The sequence below is a fragment of the Papio anubis genome, chromosome 12 (assembly GCF_008728515.1).
Source record: "Papio anubis isolate 15944 chromosome 12, Panubis1.0, whole genome shotgun sequence".
Lineage (NCBI taxonomy): Eukaryota > Metazoa > Chordata > Mammalia > Primates > Cercopithecidae > Papio > Papio anubis.
The window spans coordinates 31353247-31374251 of NC_044987.1; the positions used below are offsets into that span (position 1 = coordinate 31353247).

Sequence of the window (21005 nt, forward strand, 5' to 3'; positions counted from 1 at the left end):
AAATAAGTAACTTTGCCTTTTTATGCTTTAGTGATGATTAAATGAGGCAATGTATTATAAATACTAGGACATACTATCGCTGCTCACTAATATTTATTCTCTTCCCCTTAGCCCAAGAGGAGAACATCGTGCATCTAAATCTGCAGCCAGATGAGACTCTGGTTCTCCACCACTGTATTCCTGGTGCCTAGAACTACCTTGAAGTTAGTAGGTGCTCAGTAAATATGCATGAATGAATCAAGCAGGACAATAGGGCCCAAAGGACATCAGGAGTGAACCTCCCTTGTGGAACAGTCATTACAGGGAGGATGTGTTCCTAAGACTCACTGAAAGCAAGAACTGGCCTTAACCACAGCAGGAAGGAACCTGTTCTTGGAAGATTGGTGGAAAGTCTCTTGAGAGAGTAGGATGTAAGATACAGAAAAAAGCTGCTAAAGATACAAAGAAGTGAAAGAATGTGCTCATTGGAAATACAAATAGGATATTACACTCAAATTTTGATTCTCTCTAGGTCTTGACTCACCAAGTGACCCAGATAGGTCACGTATGAGGAGATCAAGTCCCCTTGGGCAGCCATGGAACACTGAGGTGGTTACAAACTAAGGTGGTGGAGTCAAGATGACCACTTTGGGCAGAAAAGAATTCCACTTCCATTTGATAGAGCTATGCTCAAGTGACTTGCTTAATAAAGCTATGCTCAAGATGACTTGCCTTGGAATCTTAGCTCTGACATTTTATGACCTTGGACAATCACTTCAAGCTCTTTAACACTTAATTTCTTCATTTGTAAAACTGGAATAATAATGGTAACTACTGGAAAAGAGTTGTTACAATGATTCCATTAAATACTAGGGACAAGTATTTAGTCTATGGCTTGACACACTTTGAGGGCTCAATGATTGCCATCTTCCTTTACTGCGCTCTTAGGTAAGCCTCTAAAAGAGGTTGATAAAGGGGATGAGAAGGGAGATAACCTATCTGCCCAGGTCTCTCTCCTGGGTAGAACGGAGCTATTAAATGATTCTGACATAGGCTCAGACTGGAAGCTGGGGTTCCCAGCAGAGACATAGCTTCCAGGGGCCACACTGAGGAAAGGAAGAATCAAGGGTCATTGCCCATGCTCTGTGTGAAGAAGAGCACGTTTATGAAAGCGCAGAAAGTAGCTGACTTCAGAGTTTCTCGTGAGAAAGTGCTGAGAGCAATTTCCTTATCATAACGCAGATTTTGTAGCACCAACCTTCCAAAAGCATCTGTTATGTTTTTCCTTCTTTAGCCAGACACCAGGACATTCCAGGGTATATCCCTGATACAATCACCTGAAGTCATTTGTGGTGTCATCCCCAGGAATCCAGAGGCAAATCTAAGTATGTCATCAGCAAGGACCAGAAGGGAAGAATTCTTCCAAGATATACAAAGAAATCCCTTTCACATGCCAAGAGTCTGTCCATGGAGGAAGAAAACTTCGGCTAGTTCACCTTTTCCTTTTATGGATGAAGAAATGGAAATTCAGAAAAGGGAAGTGAATTGCTTAAGGAGACATCTGGAAGGTCTCCTGACCCTGTCCTAACTTGTTGCTACAACACATTTCATTTTGTCATTTTGATTTTTTTTCAAATTTGGGTCTTCTTATGAATATCTCTTTTTTTTTTAAGACAGGGTCTTGCTATGTTGCCCAGGCTGGCCTCAAACTCCAGGCCCAAGGGATCCTCCCACCTCAGCCTCCTGAGTAGCTGGGACTACAGGTGTAAGCCACCCGTCCAAGTTCTATGAGTTTCTTATTACTGCAAACACTACAAAAATAATACCGTGATACATACTTTCTTGCTTTTTAGTTAAAGCCATGCTATCCCCTTTGCTCTTGCAGGTGCCAGGAGTAAGCAGACAGTCCTAGGAATATTGTAGGTGGATCTGGGTTCCCCAGGGTGGTAGCAGTTCTCATCTGTTCTCTGGAGGATAAACTTCTGCCATCTCCTCCCCTGTCATGGCCTGAGCAGTGCCCTGCTGCTAAGGTGCCTTCAGCTGCTAGGGCTCCCCAGGGATTGGCCCAGAGCACCTCTGAGGAGCATAATGTTTGGAACCATCTTAGCCAGTTGTGTTGACATAGACAAATTAACTTGTCCTATGTGTACATCATAAGGTAAAGACAATGTGATGACATATACATATGTACTGTTAGTGATTTGCTAATCACTAAGGTAAATATCTGGGGGCAGAGAGAATGACTCAGCCATCTCTGAACTGACTTTGACTTTGCAGCCTGGTTTAATGGAAGCAGAAAGGCTTTGGAAACAGACTTGGCCTCAAACCTCAGCTATGCCACCTACTAGTTGTGTGGCTTTGGGTAAGTTATTTGAGTTCAGTTTCCTCATCCATAAATGACTATTGTGAGGATTAAATAAGACGGTGCATGAAACTGCTGGCAACTGTTAAAGCCTCTCTATAAATGTTAGTTCTCTTTCCTTTGTAATACGTAGATCAGGGTTTCTCAACATTTATCACTACTCCTGAGAAAGAGGCTTTGTAGACATTTTAGAGATTTCCCCCATACAAATTTAATAGCAGAGATAAACTGTATATCTGCTCATGTGCTATATGCATATCTGTCTTTTATACACACAAATATATATTTGTTTGCCCTTGATGACCAATTTTTCACCCAGTTGGGAGTGATATCTTCCCCATTGAGAATGAACATCTTAATGGAGTAGCCTGTACTCTACACTACCAGATCAGTAAGTGACCCATGGCACCAGTTTCACCTGTCTGATGTGGCATCTCGCCAGAGGATTGATAACAATTTTCTGGAAAACATTTATAAAACCAAGTGATCTGGATTTAGAGATACTGTTTAGAGCACAGAAGGCAAGTCTGTTAAACTTTGTGTCATTAAAAAGTGACGTTCTCACAGCAGAATGACCAGCTGTATTTGTAGGTTAGATAGACTCAGAGAAAACAAATCAATGGCTAGAGAGAGGAGAACAGGTCAGAAAGAATCTGCATATTTCTCTGCAAGAGTGAGGCAAGATAATTTTTAAATTGGAAAATTATTTTGTTCTATATTTTCTCCTTTTCTTTAAGCCTCACTCAAGCAGCCAGCAGACTGTTTCCCAGGCCACCGAGGTGGGTCAGAGCAATGGCTAAATCTTAACACACTCTTATGTGCCCCCTACCCCACCGTCCAGACTGTCCCCATACAATCAGGAGGCAGGGAACTTGTCATGTGATTTGAAGAGGTGTTGAGTAGAATCTATCCTCACACTGCAGCACCACTGCTTGCAATTCTACCTTTGGAATTTTATTCCCTGACTCGTAAAATTTTTTCATGCGTAAATATTCTCTACTGCGTAAGAGACAGATTCTGTGCAATGGGACAATTAGGTCAAGAGGGAAAGTAGCTGAGGTGACAGGCAGATAGATTCCAGAGGCAAACTTTTCCCAACTGCTAAAGTTGAAAAGAGTTAACCCACATCCTACCAACACTAGACAATCTAGGATGTAAGGAAAGTTTGCCTCTGGAATCTATCCAGGTACCCAGTTGGGACTGAGCTTCAGCTTAGATGTCTGAAGATGTTAAGGTATAGAATCACGATCTGAGCCGGTACAACACATGGAATAAACAACAAAGTATCACGATATTACAAACTTTTTTTTTTTTTTTTGCTACATATAAAATCTCTGTATCGCGTTTCTCTAGGGAGCTAGATTCCGTTTAAAAAAGCATTCATTTACTCCAGCAAAAGGATTTTGTCTAATCTTTCAACATTTACTTTAAAACTTTTTTTTATCTATAATGAATATAGGGAAAGTATTATAATGAAAATTGAGAATATCAAGCTTTAAGAAAATATATTTTAAGTTCTCTTTCTCTTTTAGTTGCTTGATATTTCTTTTACAAAGGCTTATTTCATAGGATAGGTGGAAGTAGGGGCTTATTTATCATTTTGAAGGTACATACTCTGAATTGCTTGAGTGATGGACTAGATGCTAATTGATCCATTGTCGTCTGAATAAGGTCATGCTTTTGTTTGCATGTTTTTGAGGTAAATCAAGGGATGATATCAACTATGAGTCATTCATGGGATTCATATTTACAGAGCTTGGACTAAGGGCTATATAAAGAGGAACGGTTCAGGAACTTAGACTAGAAAGGAACAGAATAAACTGAGTTGATCCACTTAGAAGTTTACAATGAAGTTTCTTCTAATACTGCTCCTGCAGGCCACTGCTTCTGGAGCTCTTCCCCTGAACAGCTCTACAAGCCTGGAAAAAAATAATGTGCTATTTGGTGAAGTAAGTATGGACTCTATAGTATTTATCTAGCTTGATGTTTGTCTTTAAGATTTATTGCATTAACCAGTTTGTTTGTTTGTTTGTTTGTTTGTTTGCGTTTAAGTATCAGCTGAAAATTGGTCTAGGAGGCTGTCTGCTTTCAGTATTAAGTTTTTCTTGCCAAAGAGGAATATACAAAAGAGGTATTGGTTTTGAAGGAGTGTTATGAAATTGGCAAGTGAACATGTTTCTTCTTCTAAAAACCTTTGGCCAAGAAATTTCCATTCAATATAATTGGCGTTCACCTCTGTTATGGTATTTTACACTAATCATTAAATACCAGTTAATAATCTGAGATCTGAACAATGGCTGGATTAATATAACCACTCCAGGCTGCCATGATAATTTAAGCATATTCCCTTTACCCTCAGTCATCTCAGATATATCTTTATAGCTTTTTTTCTCTTTTTTATGGTGATGGGGTTCCACTATGTTGCCCAGGCTGGTCTGTAACTTCTGGGCTTAAGCAATCCCCTGCCTCAGCCTCCCAGAGTGATAGGATTACAGATGTGAGCCACCATGCTGGGCCCATCTTTATAGCATTTTTTATGGAATTTTTTTTCAATTCTTAATTTCTTTTCCTTAATTAAAAGAGTTTGGTCCCTATTTTTTAAGATGCTTTTAACATTGAATTTATCATAGTTGTCCATTTTGTTTAGCTTTGAGTTTTTAAGCAAGAAATTTGCATCCCAACTTATATTAATAATGTTAATAATTCATGTATCCTTTTTTTCTTTTCTTTTCTTTTTTTTTTTTTTCTTTTTTTTTTTTTTTTTTTTTGAGATAGGGTTTTACTCTGACACGCAGGCTACAGTGCAGTGGCACGATCTTGGCTCACTGCAACCTCCATCTCCTGGGCTCAGGTGATCTTACCGCCTCATCTTCCCAAGTAGCTGGGACTACAGGCATGTGCCACCACTCCTGGCTAATTTTTGTATTTTTAGTAGAGACAGGGTTTCACCCTGTTGCCCAGGCTGATCTCAAACTCCGGGGCTCAAGCTATCCTTCCACCCTAGCCTCTCAAAGTGCTGGGATTACAGGTATGCACCACTGTGGCCAGCCTAGGTGACCAAGAGAGACTCCTGTCTCTTAAAAATGAATAAATGACATTTTAAAAAAGGTATTTCCACTGGGATTCCGGGAATAAATCTAGCTAGTAGTTTATGACATGTCTTTGTTTTTTTGTTTTTTTTTTTTTTTCTTTTTCTTTTGAGACAGGGTCTGTGTCTGTCATCCAGGCTGGAGTGCAGTGGTACAATCAGGGCTCACAGCAGCTTCTACCTCCCAAGCTCAAGTGATCCTCTCACCTCAGCCTCCTGAGTAGCTGGGATTACAGGCATGCACCAATGCTCTGGGATAATTTTTGTATTTTTTGTACAGCGGAGGTTTCGCCATGTTGTCCAGGCTAGTCTTGAACTCTTGGGCTCAATCAACCCTCCTGCCTCAGCCTCCCAAAATGCTGCAATTACAGACCTGAGCTACTGCTCCTGGCTGACATGTCTGCGATAGTACAAAAATTTAAGATTTTTTTCCTAATTATAATTAATTGTCCAAATAACAATAATGTAACCTGTGAGTAAGATGTGCAAAATTCCTGGTCCAAAAGCATCAGTGTGCCATTGAGTCATATATGTGGAGCTCCCAACAGAAACTTTTCTGTGCATAATTATGCATTGCTGAATGTATTTTTTTCCAGAGATACTTAGAAAGATTTTATGGCCTTGAGATGAACAAATTTCGAGTGACAAAAATGAAATACAGTGGAAACTTAATGAAGGAAAAAATCCAGGAAATGCAGCACTTCTTGGGGCTGAAAGTGACTGGGCAACTGGACACATCTACTCTGGAGATGATGCACGCACCTCGATGTGGAGTCCCCGACCTCCATCATTTCAGGGCAATGCCAAGGGGGCAGATATGGAGGAAACATTATATCACCTACAGGTAATGTTGGTGTATGTCGCCTTGTATTTTTCTACTTTCCCATAGGTCTGACTTCTAACCTGAACCAGTTAGACAGCCCTAAATCTGGAAGTAAATAAAGTAACCTCCCTCAGTTTTTAATGCTATCTCTGTTAAGATTCATTTTCTTTAGAAGGAAGAATTGTTCACTCGGGGGAGAATCGTTTGACTTGCCAGTCCAAAGCAGATTTTAAAAGCTGTAAATAAGCCTGGTGTGGTGGCTCACCCTGTAGTCCCAGCACTTTGGGGGGCCGAGGCAGGCGGATCACGAGGTCAGGAGATTGAGACCATCCTGGCTAACACAGTGAAACCCCGTCTTTACTAAAAACACACAAAAAATTAGCCGGGCGTGGTGGCGTGCACCTGTAGTCCCAGCTACCCGGGAGGCTGAGGCAGGAGAATGGTGTGAACCCAGGAGGCGGAGCTTGCAGTGAGCCGAGATTGTGCCACTGCACTCCAGCCTAAGTGACAAAGCGAGACTCCGTCTCAAAAAAAAAAAAAAAAAATCTGCAAATAAAAGGAGAATGAAGCTAAATTTACCATAAATAAGATAATTTACTATAAATAAGAGACAGGGGTAGTTTATAGAGTAGTCAAGATGGATAAATGCAGAACCTGGGAACAGGAGCATAAAGCATAACCATCTATGAAAGCAAATCCTTCACAGTGATGATCTGTGAGTTTTAAATAAGAAGAAATTAAGTTAGATTTTGGTTAAGCAGGAAGCTGTCCAAGAAAAAAATATTTCTGTACTTAATGAAGCAAGTTTTTAAATCTGGACTCCTGATTTATGAAATGATCCATCTTCCAGTTGTGCTAGCAAAAATGAAGTATTGTGGTAAGACAAAATTAACACTGCCTTCCATACATTTTTCTCTCTCTTTTTGATGATAAAGAATCAATAATTACACACCTGACATGAACCGTAAGGATGTTGACTATGCAATCCAGAAAGCTTTCCAAGTATGGAGTAATGTTACCCCCTTGAAATTCAGCAGGATTAACACAGGCGTGGCTGACATTTTGGTGGTTTTTGCACGTGGAGGTAGGGAACCTGTACTTCATCTTTGTCATTTGGCATGATCTATAGGATGTATAGATGGACTAATTTTCTTTCCTTTTCCAAAAGCTCATGGAGACTTCCATGCTTTTGATGGCAAAGGTGGAACCATAGCCCATGCTTTTGGACCTGGACCTGGTATTGGAGGGGATGCACATTTTGATGATGACGAATTTTGGACTACACATTCTGAAGGTGAGAAAAAAAGAAAAAAAAAACTAAGCAAACAGAAAAGGAAAACAACAAAAACCCTGACAAATTCAAAATTCTGGTTTCGAGAGACTACATTCTGACAAATGATTATATGACGGAAAATCTTGTTCTGATTATAATTTTGCCTCTAAATGAAATTTAACACTTTGTATGGGTGTCGATTTCACCCTCTGTAAATTGAGGATATTAAACTAGATCATCTTCAAGGTCAGTTCTAACAATCCATGAGGATGTAATGAACTATGAGCTGGTTCATTAGCATAAACTCAGAGGAATCTTAAGAAGCATATGAAAAGGTAAAGCTGTTATTTAGGTGGTAAGTTTTTTGTTTTTGTTTTAGTTTTAGACAAGTTCTTGCTCTGTCACTTAGGCTGCCATGACATATCATGATGCTAACTCCCTACAGCCCTGAACTCCTGTGCTCAAGCAAACCTCCCACCTCAACCTCCCTAGTAGCTAGAACCACAGGTGTGCGCTACCCACCTGGCTAATTTTTTTATTTTTTGTAGGGACAGGATCTTGCTATGTTGCCTCAAGAGATCCTCCTGTCCCAGCCTCCCAAAGTGTTAGGATTCCAGGTGTGAGCCACTGTGCCCAGCCTAGGTGATAAGTTCTTGACCTAGTGAAATCCATAAACTCAAAAGCAAACACATACTAATTCTGTGTGTGCCAACAATTAGAGGATAAGATGGTCATCTGCATGATTCATGATATGCTGACAATTTCTTAGGTTCATAGTGACCAGAAAAGAAAAAGTTATAGAGAATCTAGATATCCCTATAGAGAAACACAAGGTTATACAGTCATGTACTTTCAAGTGGTCTTGGGATAAAAATTTCAGAATGTCCAACTAAACATTTAATACCTTGGGGGCATTTACAGAAGAACAGTAACTTACTATCCCCTGCAGATAGTTGACATGGGGTTAATTAAACTTCCCTGTTATTTAGGGGAATCACTAGCATGGGAAAATCCTAACCATCATGACAGAAGCCTTTTTAATTTTTCTATTGGAAATTTTAGAGTGTATGACTCCGTCATGTGGAAAGTAAATGGGGAGAAAGTCATCAATAATATTCTCTACTCAGCATCCTCCTCTCTAGCTGATATTGCACAAGCTGGATGGCAATATTTTATAAATACTATGTCCATCAGAAGGACTGTTTTAATCTAACACATAGCCTGAGGCTTATAAAGTTTTTGATGAGAAGAGGACTTTTGTATTGTCAAAAGACAGATCATGTAAGATTAGGTAGTTGCTGAACTGCAAATCCTCAGCGAGACATGTTATATGTGCCTAAATTTTATCCAAGTTTATTTGGGGGATTGTAATTCCTTCATCTAAAATGGGATACATGTGCTAGTTAGCCTCAAAAAAATGTTTTGGAATTCTAATGGACCTTAGAAGAGTAATTTAACACAGCTTTCTATAGGTAGAGGAAATTAAGACCAAGAGAAGGTTAGTGGCTAGTTTGTGGAAAAGCTGGGCCAGAATATGCATTCCTACCTCTTAACCTAGTATTTTCTATCTGTCCATGTTGCCTTATTTTTTAATTGGATTGATTAAATGCTTTCAAAATGTGAAGTTATTAATGACAATTATAACTTAAAATGCTTATTTTCAGCAGTTTTTGCTGTTGTTGTTGTTGTTGCTGTCACTTGCTTTTTTTGAGATGGAGTCTTGCTCTGTTGCCCAGGTTAGGGTGCAGTGGCACAATCTCAGCTCACTGCAATCTTTACCTCCAGGGTTCAAGCAATTCTCCTACTTCAGCCTCCTGACTAGCTGGGGTTACATTACAGGTGCTGGCCCCCACACCCTGCTAATTATTTTTTTCTTGGTAGAGATGGGGTTTTACCATGTTGGCCAGGCTGCTCTCGAACTCCTGACCTCAGGTGATCCTCCTGTCTTGGCATCCCAAAGTGCTGGGATTACAGGCGTGAGTCACTGCATTCCTCAGCCTGTTTTCTTTTACCCAGTAAATCAAATAAACAAATAGGTCAATGCTTGCTGATCTATTCTATTACAGTATTGGGTGATGAGGTTACTTGAGTACAGAGATGAAAAGGACACAATCCAAACCCTGAGCACACAATTTAGTGAGAAACAGAATACAAACATAAACCCATTATTTCCAGATGAGGATCAATGGTGGTGGCTCATAGGCATATTATAGGAACTGAGAATAGTTCAGGTTTAGGACAAATTGTAAAAACTTTGCTTACTGGGAAGGTTACTGGACCCAAGATATAGAAAATTCTTGAAGGATTTGTGTCTAGACACTCCCCCAAGAGAGTGTAGGCTCTTTGCACTTGGGTATGGGAGACTGTTTCAAAGCCAGGCTCTGCAGCTAAGTGATGTGTGACTCTGGGCAAGTCAGTTCTTCTGAACTGCAATTTTGTCATAGAAAAAGATAAAAATGAAGGCATTGGACTAAGAAACAAAACTGTTAGTCAGGAATTTTCAAATATTCTGCAAATTGAAAAATTTAAAAGAAGGGACACATTCCTCTCTCTTCTCTTACCTACAAAGGTGTATTCTCTAGGACATACCACGAAAATGAACAAGGATTTCTTATGGGACTCAAAAGAAAAGACAGATATAAAACCAGACTATTTTAATCATAGATAAAAATGGTAAACTCTGAGTGGGGCTCAAAAGAAAAGACAGAAAACACTGTAATTTGGTAGTCCAAATATGTCTAAATTATAAGTATAGACTCTTTTAAGAATTAGTTATTTTTTCCCTTTTTTGTTTTTCACATTCTTTCCTTGAGTCATATAGATTCTTTAATTTTATTTAGAATCATGTGTAGTAAAAGCATAAACACTAATCTTGGCTCAAGCACTTAATTTGATTAATCCTATAGATACTGTTTCCTCATCTGTAGTGGAGAGCATGGTGGTTTCCTTTCAGTTGTATGAGAATTAGACATAATGTATTACACTTCTCAGTGACTCACAGTACCTGAAAGTTAATGATAGCCTTATATTTGGGTTTATGAAAAGATGATTGCTAAAGACATTTTTTTCTATATCCAGTGAAGCTTCATGAAGACTAAAACCAGAATTGAATCATGAGAGTTGAGAATTATTTAGAAGCAATGAAAACTGTTGAAGGCAGCTCTGAGTTATTTTAGGAATTTTTACAACAGAATATATTTCATTTGTCTACTAGTACAGAGGTCCTTAACCCAAGGCAATTTTGTCCCCAAGGAGATATTTGACAATGTCTGGAGACATTTTTTGGTTGTCAAAACTAAAAAGGATTTTCTACTTGCATTTAGGGGTAAAACCCGAGATTTCTAAACATCCATAATGCATAGGACAGCCCAGACTACTGGCCTATAACGTCAGTAGTGCTGAGGTTGAGAAACCTTATTCAAAAGGGTAGAGAAATAAGTAAAAGATTCTCAAATGTTTCTTTTTCACTGTGTCAGATATCGTGTTACTGTCCAAGATGATAATGCATTTCACAGCGTTCTGTCTTTTGATTGGTTTCTTCTTAGGCACAAACTTGTTCCTCGTTGCTGTTCATGAGCTTGGCCATTCCTTAGGTCTTGGCCATTCCAGTGATCCAAAGGCCATAATGTTCCCCACCTACAAATATGTTGACATCAACACATTTCATCTCTCTGCTGATGACATACGTGGCATTCAGTCCCTCTATGGTGAGTTGAATTTCTTATTTTGCCAAATAAGATACTCACTCTTATGAATAGTCTAACAATACTATATTTGGATAAAATGTTAATATCTGTCTTTTTTTGAGCTCCATAAGAACCCTCTCTGGCAGGTGACGCAGGCATTAACTTCATTATACAGATAAGGACAAGAGACCTAGTAGGTTAATGTCAGAGCCAGAGGCAGAGCCAGAGGCAGAACCAGAGGCCTCAAGTCTTGTGTTCTTTCTATCCAAGATACCACTGCCTTATTGATGAAGGCCCACACATTAAATAATCCATTATAACTGGAAAAGGAAAGTAAGGATAATCAGATTTTCTTCCTCCATGATATTGCAATCATATGAAAAAGAACACCTTACTTTATGCTTCCTGTGAATGTTATAGAAAGCTTAAAATGATTTTGATGCAATGTTCATTAAGAAAATTGAGTATTTAAAAAATAACAGTTCCTCCTCTGAAATAAAACGCAGATTTTGTTTACTGATGCTTCTTGAAATGTATTTTCAGGAGGCCCAAAAGAGCACCAACCGATGCCACAGCCTGACAATTTAGAACCAGCTCTCTGTGACCCCAATTGGAGTTTTGATGCTGTCACTACAGTGGGAGATAAGATCTTTTTCTTCAAAGACAGGTAGGATCATTTTCATATCTAACCAATATTAAAGTTTCTGCCTTTAAATTTTTTTGTCAGAGAACAGTGGGAAATAATTGAAAATGAAGTAGATGAAACTTGTAAGCAGGAACTTGGACTCGATCCTGTAGGCAGTGAGGAGATCTTAAGGGTTTTCAAGCAGGAGACAGGTGTAATCACATTTGCGTTTTAACTAGAAAACTGGTGTGTAAAAAAGGATTTGCAGTAGGAATCTGGGATGGGGAATTAGAAGACAGGAAACAGAAGCCAGACTATTTTAATTATAGATAAAAATGGTGAAGTCTGAAACTAAGACTGTAAAACAGTACCTATGCAAGAAACTTGATTTCCTGGTTATGGAGAAGAGAATTCCAGGATAACTTTTCGTTTCTTTCTTAGAACACAGAGTGAAGCAGATATTGGTGGTAAGGAGGGGCAGTTGGGAAGACTAACATTTGTCAAGTAGTACAAATATTTCCCATTTTTGAGATTATAAGACTGAGACACTTGAGGATAGGTGACTTCCTTGAGGTTACAAAACTGGTGAGTGGATTGTAGGGTCAAACTAGAAGCTTAGATCCCTGGATTCCAAGCTCCAGGGTATTTCTGTATATCAGATTGCTTGCTACAGTCATTGTTATTATCAAAGAGTTGATTGATATTCTTTTCTTATGGATCCATGAGCATCAGACATCCATGGAACAGAATGTGAAGACAATGGAAAGAAACATTGGGTTTTTTCACAGGTCCTTCCTATTCACGTGCCATGGTTCTTGAGTCTACATTGTTTTATAATGTGTTAAATGTCTTTCATGTCAGGTTCTTCTTGCTGAAGCTTTCTGAGAGACCAAGGACCAGTGTTAATTTAATTTCTTCCTTATGGCCAACCTTGCCATTTGGCATTGAAGCCGCTTATGAAATTGAAGCCAGAAATCAAGTTTTTCTTTTTAAAGGTATTTCTAATATTTAGTTTTGCCATTGAGTTTACGTCAAGGGAGAGAATAAATTAAGAGGAGACTAATACTTTTTAATAGACATAGGCTAAGAAAGCACTCTTGATTTTATTAATAGTGGCTCTGAACTGTAAACTAAAATAGCCTAAATACCTAAGTAATACATACAATTTCTGGGAAAAGTTTGTAAACTATAAAATAGTAATACTTGTGGGAAAAAAAAAAACCATAGGAACCAAAGAAAAGAGACTATGTTTAAGATAAATAAGCAATACATTTTATAACTGTGGGAAAGGAATTATGTTGTTTATAGTAAATCAGTATTTTCTTATTACTCTTTCTGTATAATTCAAATTTACCCTATTTCTTTGTCTTCACAGATGACAAATACTGGTTAATCAGCAACTTAAGACCACAGCCAGATTATCCCAAGAGCATACATTCTTTTGGTTTTCCTGACTTTGTGAAAAAAATTGATGCCGCTGTTTTTAACCCACATTTTTATAGGACCTACTTCTTCGTAGATAACCAATATTGGAGGTGAGTTTTAACGGTTGGTCATTTCACCCCTCAGATTATGAAACAGGCATGGAATGAGGTTTTCTAGAAGGCACGTTCTCTGTGCAAGTTCCCAAAACTCCTTGACCTTCCAGGGAGAGAGATTAAAAGAATATAGGACTGAAATAGTTATTGTCAACCAAGTTCTTTGTGTTTTTGGTTTCTAATATATGAAATAGTAGATAATGTGTTTTTTTAAAAAAAAAACACTTTAAAAAATGTCATCTTATTAATCATAGTGGAAACACATTGGAAAAGAGTGTCATAGATGTAGAAGACCAAGTATTTAATCTACAGTCAGTTTGGAGGATTATGGATTTCCAGATTCCTTTCTATAATCACCAGATTCAAAAGACAAAACGAGAAACCATCCTCTAAATGACAGGAGGTCAGTAGGTCATGCAAAGTCTTCCTTAAAAGAAAGTCATATGGTCAAGTGAGGATAGGAGCTCATTTGAGCATCTGTCTCTGTTGTCTCAAGTATCTAAATTTTGAAGGAGGAGAGGATTCTCTATTCCTTCTTCTGGGTAAGTCAGTCACTTCCTAGATTGCTTACCTGGTTGACATGAGACATAACATATATGTTAAGCTTACATTTACAACTATTATTTATTCTTAAACATTTAAAACTCAACATCTAATTCCAATTGAATACCGGGTGCTTATGACTTGAATTTGTCCACCAGCCGTTAGCCCTGTTTGAGAAACAAAACTTGATTTTGGCGAATAACACTTTCCAAAGAGCTCATAAATGGGCGTAGTTTGCTGTAGCCTGTTATTATGAACATTGACATTTCACCTCTGAACAGTGGTTGTGTTTAGTTTTCTGCTTCTACTTGGCCCACGATTTTTCCCTTAAATGCCAATGAGAAAGTGCTAAGCAAGCCATAAATACTTAGAGAACCAAACTGAATAAAAACAAGACAACGGTTAGATTCAGTTGCCACTTGGAAGTCTAGAGAGACAAAAAACTCTTTTCACTTGCTGGTAAAAGAGAATTTAAGAGAGAAACTAGGATATGACCATACAGCCTGTAAACAAAAGGATTTATTTTCAATTTCTCTCAAACATGTGTGGATAAATCCCTTTGGTTCCCTGGCTCTTAGCCCCTTGACCTGTTTATTATCTTCTTGGGGGGAAATGGGTATTTTTGTCTCAGTGAATAGCTTTGAAAAGAAGGCAATGACAGGCAACTGAAAAATTGGTCACTGGGGCCTATGCTGTAGCCAAATCACCTTCTATGCCAGACTCTATAAAGCAGGAACAAGCACTAGTGGAAGTCTTATGGGATAGTGGGAAAAAGACTTAACCAGAGTCAGGAAGCATAGGTTTGAGTCCTTTAGGGACTCAGAGGAAATCAGTGAGCTGTTTAGGTCCTTGGTTTTCTTCATCAGAACAACTTAAGCCCTTTGGGGAAGAGCTCTTCAGTAGAGAAGGTAGGTTTGTGGTGCATGTCAGGAAAACCGCTTTCTGACTGAGTTCTTGCTGGTTTCTTCCTTGCTCAGGTATGATGAAAGGAGACAGATGATGGACCCTGGTTATCCCAAACTGATTACCAAGAACTTCCGAGGAATTGGGCCTAAAATTGATGCAGTCTTCTACTCTAAAAATAGTAAGTAGATGAGGAAACCATGAAGATACTGGAAATCCCATTTCAAAACTATAAATCCTCTAAGATTAGAGAATAGGGCTCCAAATTGGAAAGGGATAGGTCTCTGCAGTTCCCCACAGGGCCACAAGGAAAAACTCACACTGTACGTGGCTCTGAATAGGAGAGCTAGAATGAGCGGGGGCTGGTGGCACCAGTGGTGTATTCCCGGGGTTATCTGGCAGGCAGCGGGAATGTGATTGTTCCTATTTCCCATGTACCTGAGTCTCTGGAATTTCCTTTGACCACATCAGCCACACAGTATGTGCAAGAGAGCACATGGCAGCCAAGACTCAGGCAGTCTGGAGTCTCACCCTTTCCTACACCTTGCACTCTTGACCTTTCCTGTAGTCCCTTCTGCCCTCATAGGCCCTCATGGACTAGGGACTGAGGGTGGGTTGAGACAAGCTTGAGTGTGTTGTATGTCTTCAAACAAGACCAGCCTAAGCAACTATTCAAGGGACCAATATTTTTTGTTTGTATTCCCTCCCCTCCTCAGTGTTGTTTCTTCCATCAAAGCCCCTGTGTGCCCTAGCTGGGTCTGATATCCTGTCTCATGAGTCCTCCACTTGGAGTATGACTGGCTGTAGGTAGATGTTTGGGGAGCATGATACCAAGAGTCCCCAACATTTATATTCTCGAATCACATCTCATCTTTTTTTCATTTGTTATTTTTTGATTAAAAAATAGAGATGGGGTCTTGTGATGTTGGCCAGGCTGATCTCAAACTCCTGGCCTCAAGCAATCTTCCCATCTCAGCCTCTCAAAGTATGCAGTAAAGGACATGAACCACAGCCCACAGGTCATCTATTCTAGATAATCTATGAAAACAGATTTGTGTTGTTGTTGTTGTAAAGAAATACAGGGAGGGAATTAAACTATTTAATTTGTTTTCATTTTCAGAATACTACTATTTCTTCCAAGGATCTAATCAATTCGAATATGACTTCCTACTCCAACGTATCACCAAAACACTGAAAAGCAATAGCTGGTTTGGTTGTTAGAAAGAGTGTAATTAATGGTTTTTGTTAGTTCACTTCAGTTTAATAGGTATTTATTGCATATTTGCTATGTCCTCAGTGTACCACTATATAGAGATATGTATCATAAAAATAAAATCTGTAAACCATAGATAATGATTACATAATGTATAATATTTTTCAATTTTGAAAACTCTAATTGTCAATTCTTGCTTGACTCTACTGTTAAGTTTGAAAATAGGTACCTTCAAAGGCCAAGAGAATTCTTTTTGGAGCATGCTCTGTAAGTCGGTTCCTAACATCCTTGGACTGAGAAATTATAATTACTTTTGGTATAACTAAAATTAAGTATATATATTTTGGCTCAAATAAAACAATTGAAAAACAATCAGTTGGTTTTTAATATATTTTTCTTGAGAAACAGAATGTGTATTTTGAAAATAACTCTGAACCTACTCCTAAATAAAAACAAGTCTCTCTGACTGTATCAAGGGATGAATAGAAATATGGCAAGTAGAAAAAAAAGCTTAGATTTCTTTTGGTCACTTGGGTAGCACCACCTGTGTCCTTGGTCTCAAGGCAAGAAAGCATTCTCTAGGCTACACATGACCCCAAGGAGTACTCATAGAGTATGGCCACAAGACTGGAGAGAAGGGAGGAAGTGGGAATTACCCATTCTGGTAAAATCCATAGTCAAGTATCACAGTGTAATTGCTGTGTGACCTTAACAAGCAATTAAATCTAAACTTCCTTAAATTTCGGAGGAAGTAGAATTAGGAGGTACCCACCTCATAGGTTTATTGTGAAAAACCACACAATGCATGGTGAGCACATCATTCTGGCAATTTGGCCTGTCCTGTATCCATTTTATCTACTACCCTCACACATAGTTCCCCTATCTTCTGGGTTGTATACATTGTAGAGCTCTCACTTATAGATTAGGGGTTTGTGGAATGCTTTTAGTTTTCAATTTATTGGTAAATCATTGCTGATTGATGTACTTAAGTTTGCAGAAATGACCAAGTTCATTTCAAGTTGGATGATCATTTTTGGCTAGTGGAACGAGCTGAGAAATCAGGGGAAATATGAGGCTCAGAAAGTACCTAGAGGCAGATAGAGCTCTTTGTCCCTCGTGTCTCAGATCTTTTTTTTTTTTTTCTTTTTTTGAAACAGAATCTCACTCTGCTGCCCAGGCTGGAGTATAGTGGTGCAATCTTGGCTCATTGCAACCACCGCCTCCTGGGTTCAAGAGTTTCTCCCACCTCAGTCTCCCGATTAGCTGGGATTACAAGCGCCAGCCACCACGCCCAACTAATTTTTGTAACTTTAGTAGAGACGGGGGTTTCACCTTGTTGGCCAGGCTGCTCTCGAACTTCTGACCTCAAGTGATACCCCCAACCTAGGCCTCCCAAAGAGCTTGGATTACAGGCATGAGCCGCTGTGCTCAGATCCATTCTTAACTCAAGTGTGTGCTCCTTCAGTATTATTAGAGTTGTCTTTGCAAGGAGTAGAATCAATTCACCACTAGAAGAAACGTTATTCCCCACAGGTTACTAAATGCTGGATTTCACTCAAAAGAAGAAAATTCCCTACGGAATCAGCATCAAAAGAAAATTGAATGGTATCTGGGTGAATTGTCTTTGGCCTTAGGTAATTCAGGAGGGAGGCATTTCTCTTAAATGATGGCTGAACAGGAATAAAAGTCGAGTCACTATCATGAATGTTCATGAAGATGCCTTCAAAGACTTAAATGTGAACCTTTCTTCCTTTTGTTCTATCCGTGTTATACTTTCGAATTTTGTTGAACAAATCCTTATAATGTTAACCATGTGCCAGGCACTGTTCCAAGTGCTGTATACACACAAAATATAAAATGAAAATAGCTCATTTAATCCTGATTACAAACATGAGGTAAGTACTGTCATTCTCACTTTTCAGATGAGAGAACTAAAGCATCAAGAGTTTTTGCTTCGCTCTAGGTCAGGTAGCCTTGGAGCTGTGATGCACGGTCAGGCCGCCTGACACCAAACTCTGTGTTACCACTAGCTTGTGCCTTTTAGATTTATAAAGTGGAAAAAGTTAAAGCTAAAACTTCTGGCATTTCACTCTACAAAGCTTTGCGTTTTTACTTTTCAATTAAAAGTCTTCAAAATGTCTTAAGAGTTGTGTGTGTGTCCCGTCTGGGGAATATCACTTTTTCTCTGGGAAATGGAGGAGTATTATTTTGTTGATGTCAGGAAAGAAAATGTCTAAGACTTGGAAATTACAGATGCCTTTACAATTGAGGGCCGCACATTGTCTAGCTAATATTCTGGAGTAACTGATTTTATGAAGGTATGCATCTTTGACTTTTTATTGGGTAGACTAGTTTATAAATCTGCAAGGGTAGAAATAGTAGAGAACTGACAGTTACATGAAAGGTTCTTTCTGTATCAATGCAAAGAAATCTTACCTCTTAGAGATAAAATTGATTTGTGCCAGATAGAAGACATACTCTCAAACATTACATTTTACTGTCCTATAAAGATATTACCTATTTATATCATTAGGAAATTTATTTCAACATTCCTCCTTGTATATATGTCTGTTCTTCAGGCCCTTCTATGAACTGATTCCCTCATTAGCTAGTGAGTTAAAGAATATCTTTAATAAGTTCATTTCATATTTGCATAAAATCATAGTTTTAGCCTTTAAAAATTATACGTTAGCACAAATTAGTCAGCAAGGAAGAGAACAGGACTGTCTACCTTGTGGACTGCAAGTAGAAAAAACCTTAAATTAGGCAATTTCTGAAGCCTCCCAGAACTTCATTTTTCCGATTCTGCCTCTCCCCTTATCCTGAAATAGGATAGTGAGGAACCCTGTGGCTTTACAGAAGAAAGGAAAGGATGTACCGTGTTTGGGCTGCATAAAGTTTTCCAGATTCACATTTTTGATGTCGATACTAGATTTGAGTCCCTGTGATAGGCATGGGAGATTCAAAGATGACTAGGAATCCATGTCTTCAAAGGCACGAAATATGGTAAAGACAAACAAGACATATAAACAAATTATAATGCAATGTAATAAGTAGATCAATAGAAGCATTTACAAAATAGAGGGGTAATTATATCTCTTCAAAAGGATTTGGGGGCCACAGAACATTTCCTGTGGGAAACAACATTTGCAATGTGTTTTTAAAATGTAAGAGGGATTTGTTGCCAGGTGGAAACGGAGCTTCTCAAAGACTCACTAAAAGAATATTTTTGTAAAATTGGAGAATAAAATAAAAAGGGAAAAGATGAGAAGGAGATACCTGGTCATGAACAAAATTTATTGTCATGAAACTTTACATTTATCTCATAAATGATATGACTTTATTAAAGGGATTTTAATAGGGATAAATACCAAATTGCATCTTAGAATATCTTTTGAATGGAAATGCAGAAGATAGGCCAGAAGGAATTAAGGCAATGTGCAGAGAAGAACAACTACGATAGTATTGTACTAGTCCATGCAAAAAATACTAGAAACCTAAATTATAGAATTGGGGAAGACATGTGAGCAACAGCTGGAAGAGAGAAATAATAAGGCTTGGTGACTACTTTGCATGTGAAGTCTAGCTGAAAAGGAATAATATAGGATGATTTTTTTAAGCATCTGGTTTAAGAAGTGACTTTGAATAGAGAAGGAAAATCCAGTTGCGGAAGAGATAGTGGTGTGATTGATGGAAAGGAAATAACTAGGTCCGTTGAAACTGGAGAGCCGGGAGGAGACGTCTAGTAGGTAATGGGATGGGATCAAGGCCCAATAAAGGTGTCTGAACCAGAAATTAAAATGTTGGAGTGTTTAGTGTGTAGGTAGAAGGTCACAACTTGGAAGTTAATGGGATATCTTAGGAGGACCATAAATAATAGTCTTTCCAATATGTATCATCTCTGGGGAGATTTTCTAGATTATAGCATTATGGTATGGGAACACCAAAATATTTTAAGGAGGTCATAATATGCCGTAGAAAAATTATTTGCTGGTTTATGCAAGACAGCTCCCAGTCCATGAGGATTAAAATCTAAGCTCTTGTCTTTTTTTGTGTTAGTATATAAATATAACATCCCAGGATCACTTTTGTTTCTGGTCATATTGTAATAACTAGTACTGGATTTTGCTTCTTGTTGTGATTAACTATAAAACTAAACAAAATGTATGAAAGAGATGGTTTCATTCGTTGAGCACTACGTAGTGTAGCAAATAGTCCAAGAGGGAAGAAAATTGATGGTGCAAACGCCCAAGTCTTCCCTGCTTTGTACCTGTAGGTAATTTCCAGGACACAGCACAGGGGAAAGGAACCAAGTAGAATGCAGTGGTCTCAATGAGTTGAGAAGATAGATACTAAAGTTCAGGGAGGTGGAGGTGGCTATAATTTTCAGGGAAAAGTAAGGAAGAGGAGGAAATTACATAGAGAATGCACTCCAGAAATTGGGAGAGAAGTCCCCTTGAGGTCTGCTGATGAATACTAAACTGCATATGCACCACCAAGGAACTGTAGACTGAACAATTCCCAGAGATTACATAGGGCTAGGAGAGGTTTGAATTTCATCCAGGTTGAATGGCAAGATATCTTTTAACACCTGGGGAAATCAGTGAAGCCACTTTAATAGTAGGACTCAGTTAGTCCTACAGTTAAAGCAGCACTAGACCCACCTAAAAAAAACTTAAAAACAAACTTTGAAAAGATCAAACTCATCTGTAAATTACTTGACTAATCCCAGCACTTTGGGAGGCTGAGATTGGAGGGTGGCTTGAGCCCAGGAGTTTGACACCAGCCTGAGCAACATAGGGAGACCTTTTCTCTACAAAAATTTAGCTGGTAGCAGTGGCACACAACTGCGGTCCCAGCTACTTGGGAGGCTGAGTTAGGGAGGATTGCTTGAGCCTGGGAGGTCAAGGTGAGCCATGATCATACCACTGCACTCCAGCCTGGGTGACAGAGAAGGACCCTGTCTTATATA

The 21005-nt window shown here is 38.7% G+C and overlaps 1 protein-coding gene across 2 annotated transcripts; it reads left to right on the forward strand.

The window, feature by feature from the left end:
* Nucleotides 1-1716: 1716 nt before the first annotated feature.
* On the forward strand, nucleotides 1717-16405 carry MMP12 (matrix metallopeptidase 12). 2 transcript variants are annotated; one of them, XM_017948904.3, is made up of 12 exons: nucleotides 1717-2137; nucleotides 2257-2341; nucleotides 4219-4290; nucleotides 6026-6273; nucleotides 7188-7336; nucleotides 7421-7546; nucleotides 11071-11232; nucleotides 11755-11878; nucleotides 12698-12831; nucleotides 13212-13371; nucleotides 14895-15001; nucleotides 15941-16405. In XM_017948904.3, the coding sequence occupies exons 4-12, from the start codon at nucleotides 6056-6058 to the stop codon at nucleotides 16039-16041; spliced, it is 1281 nt and encodes a 426-aa protein (XP_017804393.2). In that variant the 5' UTR covers nucleotides 1717-2137; nucleotides 2257-2341; nucleotides 4219-4290; nucleotides 6026-6055; the 3' UTR covers nucleotides 16042-16405. The 2 variants fall into 2 exon arrangements, with proteins under 2 accessions (XP_017804393.2, XP_003910655.2); XM_003910606.5 differs by lacking the exons at nucleotides 1717-2137; nucleotides 2257-2341 and having other exon boundaries at nucleotides 3659-4290.
* Nucleotides 16406-21005: the final 4600 nt, after the last annotated feature.